The sequence below is a fragment of the Pygoscelis adeliae genome, unplaced genomic scaffold (genome assembly GCF_000699105.1).
Source record: "Pygoscelis adeliae isolate BGI_AS28 unplaced genomic scaffold, ASM69910v1 Scaffold15, whole genome shotgun sequence".
Taxonomy (NCBI): domain Eukaryota; kingdom Metazoa; phylum Chordata; class Aves; order Sphenisciformes; family Spheniscidae; genus Pygoscelis; species Pygoscelis adeliae.
The window spans coordinates 4093722-4099768 of record NW_008824988.1 but is presented as its reverse complement, the minus strand read 5'-3'; the positions used below and the strand labels follow the sequence as shown (position 1 = coordinate 4099768).

The following is a 6047-nucleotide window of genomic DNA, read 5'->3' as shown; positions in this document are numbered from 1 at the left end:
TCAGTGTTTTCTTGTCTTTTGTTTGTTTCCCACTCACTGGAGGGTTGAACATACTAGTTACAGCATGTAATTTCTGGAGCTAGATGTATCTTCCTGTGAAAAGCTAGTTATGCATGCAGCTCAAAGGTCAAGAAAAACGACGCAGAACAGGTTACCTCCCTTATTTATTAGAGCTAACTGTAACACCTTATGTAGATGCTCTGCTTTTCATTAAAAACAACTGGAAAAATTGTAGGGGTGGTGCACTGGTTGCGGTTTTGATATTCTATTTTTTTAGAGTGTGCGTGGAAAGGTGAGAAGTGTTTCTTCTTTTTAATTTACTCACATGCACATTTTACCATTTATATTTTCTCTTTTACTGTAAGTGGTTGTAGCACGAATGGAGTTACTTGGTTTATCTGTAGAATATCCTTTATAGGCTAAACTGAGCTCTGGGTGGAAGTTGCATAAAATGACTCGACATTGCCATGTGATACCTTTATAGAAGAGAAACAGCATGAACATCTTTAGTCATTAGTAACACTTTCTAACCTCTGTGTTTGGTTTTGTGTATGTACCGAGGTGTTATGTTTTATTGAGAATTTAAATTTTGGATTTTCCCATTTGGGCAAGTAATGGAGTGGATACAGCCAATTTGTCAAGTAGCTTAGGCTTGTATACTGATTTACTTTAGGGTTTGCAAGGATTCTTCTTCATGGATTTGCTTTTGGTAGGTGGAAATGTGAACTCACTTTCTATTCTCAGGTATGAGAATAGATAATTAACTTTTGTAAAAAGAAAGAGCCTTTCACATGGGGCCCATTTTTTTGTTTTTTTTTCTGTGTCACAGCCCACATGGATACAAATCTAGGAAACTGAGTCCTTGCTAAGATCCGTGGTACCTTCTGTGATACGAGTCCTTCCTTCAGAAAACATTCATTATCCTGCATTTTAAAAATCTCTTCAAGATCATGGGCAAAAATCAATCTGCACTTGGGAGAATTTCTGCTGGCCTGCAGAGCAACTGTAGTGCAACCAGATAATAAATGGATGAGGTACATAGGTACCTTCCAGCACCGTTCAGTATTTAAAGAAATCATGCAAGAAAATTCAGTGATGATACCTGTATTCTGTGTAACGTGCTAAGAATCACTGCAAGATCTTCAGTTTGGCACAAGTTCCACTGGACTGGAACCGTGGCAACTCCTGCAGCATGCAACCATTCTCCCCCTTTCCAAATCCCCAAATTCTTTTGGGCCTCATTAACATTATGCGATTTTAGAACAATTTTGTTAACCTGTGTACACAAGCCCTCTATCTCCTTCTGCCTCTTGTTAAACTGAGCAATTTTACTGCATTGTTGCAACACGCTTTCAAAGTACAGTGAATTCTGTTTCATGTGTATGATGGACAATCTAGTAACAAAATAGTTTCAACTAATCACATAATTACTGGGCAGTTTTGAAGTAGCTGTCTGCCTTTATGCATGTACTAGTCATTTTTCTGCTTCATGTGCTTGCTGGAAAATAGCACAGCTTAGCACTGAGCATTTTTAACTACTGTAGCAAAAGTCTGGATGTGCTTTTGTTTGCGCAGCTTGCATTTGGAAAACGTAAAAGAAGTAATTTCTGCCTTTAGAAACATTGAAAATTAGTGGGAAATACTAAAAGTTATTATTAAAAAAACCTCTTTATTCAGCCTGAAATCCTAGAAAGGTGCAGATATATATATATAGACTCAGTTTTGTGAATGGAGGGTTGCACAAACTCATTAACCAAAGTACCATCAACAGTGTTCCTGGCAGATGTTACCTCTCTAGCACACCGCCTCTGTAACTGACATGTGGAATGAAGGTTATTATAGTATGAGATTATGTGATATTGGTGTGTTTACATTTTAAAAACATTTTCAGAACCTTGTGTATTCAAAGCATCATCCTGAGGCATCAGTTCCAATAGCTAGTCAGGTTCTGTTCGTAGGGATCTTTGTGAGATGTGAGAAAGGAAACAGTTCAAGTGGAGTAGCTTTTAAATAATACAACAGTTCCCAGCAGATCAGGCTATCAGCCACTTGGATGCTCGATTAAAAGAAGCTATGGAAACACTGAAACTTAAAATGCAAGTGGGAAATTGAAAACGTTTTTTAAATACACCAGTCAGGCACTTGGAAATCCATCAGGTGTCGTTCTGGAATGATGCTGAGCTCTCAAAATGCCAGCTTACTTTGCAAGATTACTTAAGAGGACTATCAAAAGGTGAGGAGAAATCTAGGCACAGAGCTGCTAACAGCTATGATTTGGCAATCAGCATCCCCCAGTGGCAGTAAATGGCAAAATGAGCTCCATTTTCTTCCCATTCAGAATTAGTGTATGTAAATTGAATATTGCTCAGGAGAACAGGAAGTAATGACATTTATTTTTGGTTTAAAAAAACCCAAAACAGTAAACTTCAATGGCTTAGCTGAAGGGACATTTGTACCTATTACCAGAGCTCAGCTGGTTGGGGCAGGAACTGAAATGTCTTTCACAGCTCTAGGGGAAGATGATGATGGTGGTCCTCTGTAGGAAACTTTAGAAAAACTGGAATTTTATTTGTTCAAAAACCTATCTGGCTGCTGGTAGTTGCTAACAGTTCACTGGAGCAATAGGTAATGGAAAAAACTCCTCTATTAAGTTTCTACAAATACTTTCTGATCTGATGTATACGTATGGCATGATGTACAGCAAATTCCTCATTAGTTCCCGTTTTAAGATTCAGCATGGCTAAAAGCATTGTCAAATTTCTCTAAGAGACTCAGGGACAAAATTTCCTCCTATTACTGAATGCTATCTCAAAACAGGGGCATAAAAGAGTCTTACAGACACAGAAATCATTCAGTAGCTGGGTACTCAACTGCCTGTGTGTAATGGAGAAGTGGAGGGGGGGGGGGGGGGGGGCGGAGAGGCGAGTCGGTCTCTGGCTCCTGGCTACAAAGGCTTGCCACAGATAAACCAGAACTATTCTGCCTCTGGTTGACTGTTAAGAAGACATGTGGCCTTGCCTCCATTGTTAGTAGCCAAGTCTTGTCTTAGGTTCCCCTTCCTTCCTCACTACTAGGTAGTCATGATAACAGACTGAGGCAAATACAAGACAAAGAAGAAACGAATAGTTCTGCTCTTCCATCTGTACGCAGCCAAATAATATGCATGTAAACAATGTTTAAAACCAGAAGGTACCATTCACAAGTGGTGAAGTGCTGCCTTCTTTCCTAGAGACACTCAGCAGCTATTACAGTCTTGTTCCCACAAAGGATGTCTAATAGTCCAGTTGACTACATCAACAAACTGCAGAATTTTGGGTTTGCGTCATTCATCAAATCTGTGAGCCTAGAGAAGAATCAGAGGCTGTGGGGTTTGTGCATGAGGTAGCAAAAAATTATAGAAATATACATGTTTTAATGACTACAAGTTTGTTTTACTGAAGCTCACCAAAATTCATGACTGTAATACGAATCTTTTAAAATAATGCTTCTGGATATTCCTTTCATTTAAATAAAATCTGTAATTGCCTTCCACCATCTTGCTATCTGCAAGTCTCATACATCCATGCAGCACTGCAATTTAATTGATACACTTCTTTTCTTCAACCATGATGCCTTTGTACCTTGGAGAGAAAAATAAATAAATAAATGTAAAAAGAAGCTTTAATGACACAGCTCACTTTTATGATAAAGTTTAAGAAACAATTTTAATGAATCTCTGCTTTCCTGACATGCAGAAACACAACATTAAATTAAATTTGTGCATATAGCTTGTTTATTTCTTTAAGAAAATGTGCCATTTTGGTGAGTGTATGATACAGCACTGTCTGACTGATCAGAAATGTATTTTCTAGATTAAAAATATAGTAATGCTTTGCAGGATATATTTATGTAAACATTTAAATCAAAGTTATTTCTTTTTTTTAGGTCACATTTTGGAAATCCATATTGCAAACATTATAATCTTATCGTCATAGGATGTGTAGTTCTATATTTTCAAAATATGTATGAGCATTTATTAATTGTTTCAATTTCTTAAACATATTTGCCCCATCTCTAGCAAGTTATCTGCTAGCTGACCACAAATGGTATTGGCATTGTATATTGGACTTGATAAAACAGAAAAAAGATCTGAACTCCCTGTAGTTTCAACTGGGAGAAACCGAGGGTGGATCAAAGTTAAACCATTGCTGTCTTCCCTGTTTTTTACCCATTTCTCACTAAAAATGCCTGCACATCTAGCACTCACATTACAGGTTTTACACTAAAAGACATAATGTGGCAAAGTACTAAAAAGAAAGGAAAGACAGGAAGGATAGAATATGCTAGTTTGGCTGCAGCGGGAGACCAAAGAACTAAATTGTTTTTAAAAGAAAACAGTGCAGGTGTGAACAGTGGCATGTAATTAAAGATGAATATAAAGGAACGGCACCAGCATGCAGTGCTAAAATCAGCTAGGCTATGTCCCAACTCCACCAAATGAATTCTGCTGGCACCAGAAAAGCGTCTAAATATGTTGAAATTGAAAGAAGAGAAACATCACAGATGATGTGAGAACAGTAGAATGCTTTCTACTTCAGACGTCACAAAAACGTTAGTTGTAATGAAATGCTTAATTAAATTACTTCAGGGAGTGACTGTCAGCACTCAAGCAAAGGAATACAACAGAAGATTACGTGACAGAACAAAGAAATGGTCATCATTCACTATAATGCAAAAAAGTAAAGCTATTCCCAAAGTTACACCTGGGGATAAGGAATGTCTGTATAAAACAAGGATGAACTGAGTGATATTGTAGTTAGTTAGTCAGTTGAAAAAGATCAGGGCTTGACTTGATGCAAGCTAAGAAAGTCAACAGTGGGGTACTCTTCCCCAAAATGGGGCCAGATGCTGGAAAAGAGAATAGTGGTTGTTACGAAGAAGATAGTGCTGCAGCCACTTAGGGAATGAAAAGAGATAATCAGCTTAATTTGAAACAAAGGAAATTTACGTTAGGTGTTGAGAACAATTCTGTAAGTATTAGAGCCTATAAATTACTGGAATACTTCTTAGGAATTTTATGGATTTTCCCTCACTGGAGACTGAAAGGAGGAAATTAGACAAACTCATTTTGTGCTGCTTCATTGGACAAGGGTGGTCTAGATAATGACTCCCAAATTGCTGTATCTGTGATGATGTCTTGACTCTACATGTACCTGAATTTTCTTCCCACAGAGGACTCCAGTATAACCAGGACGACAAGAGCATACGTTAGGTAATACACACTTGCCTCCAAACAGACACTTCTGGTTGCACACAGCTAAAACAAGAGAGGGACATACGTGGCTTTATTCACGAAAACAACTTGGTGAAGGAAAAGTGACTACTATCTCTATATACTTATTCTGCCTGCTTGTAGGAGCTGAGAACTTCGTAGGTATTTTCACATGGAAACACCCCTCAGTGTAAGGAGACTTCACAGTCACGTGGAACCCATGACGCTTTTATGCCTATCCCATCCCCCTTATGCAAAGATGCAGATTTAACATGGGAACATGCTGAGGGCATGAATGAAACTGAGATAGGGACACGAGTAAGGTGTTTTTTAAGACATCCTACTATTTCAAGCTATTACAATCCTACTATTTCAAGCCTGCTCAGGGCTGTTGCAGCAGTGTACAGTGTTAGAGCAAGCCGCTGCATACTGCCATGGTCCCAGACTACCGTCATATTCTGGAGAGCTTCGGAACGGGCAGAGGAATCTCTACTCTTTATCCTGCCTTTGACACAGATTTGGGTTAAAATACAACCAAGGTATAGGACTTCTAGGCACTATGTATTACTGAAGCGTTCCTAACTGTGCTGAAGCAAGAGGTTTCAGGTCACATCATTCTTACGTGTTTGACACTGGATTCCTTCCCACTGTGGAGGACAATGACACGTACTCGGTCCAATACACTCCCCACCGTTCTTACATTCCTGAAGACAGATTGCTGCACAGACATCATCACAAAGTTTGGTTATATCCCAAGTGATTACTTTTACTTATTATTTACATTTCAGGATGCCCA

The 6047-nt window shown here is 38.6% G+C and overlaps 1 protein-coding gene across 1 annotated transcript in view; it reads right to left on the bottom strand.

Annotated features, from left to right (window-relative positions):
• Positions 1-5135: 5135 nt before the first annotated feature.
• Positions 5136-6047, bottom strand: part of VWDE (von Willebrand factor D and EGF domains) — a 36477-nt gene continuing 35565 nt past the window's right edge. The window contains exons 25-26 of the mRNA XM_009326123.1: positions 5874-5969; positions 5136-5296 (exon numbers count right to left, since the gene is read on the bottom strand). Of these exons, the coding sequence (XP_009324398.1) occupies positions 5136-5296; positions 5874-5969 (257 nt within the window). The remainder of the gene's footprint in view (positions 5297-5873; positions 5970-6047) is intronic.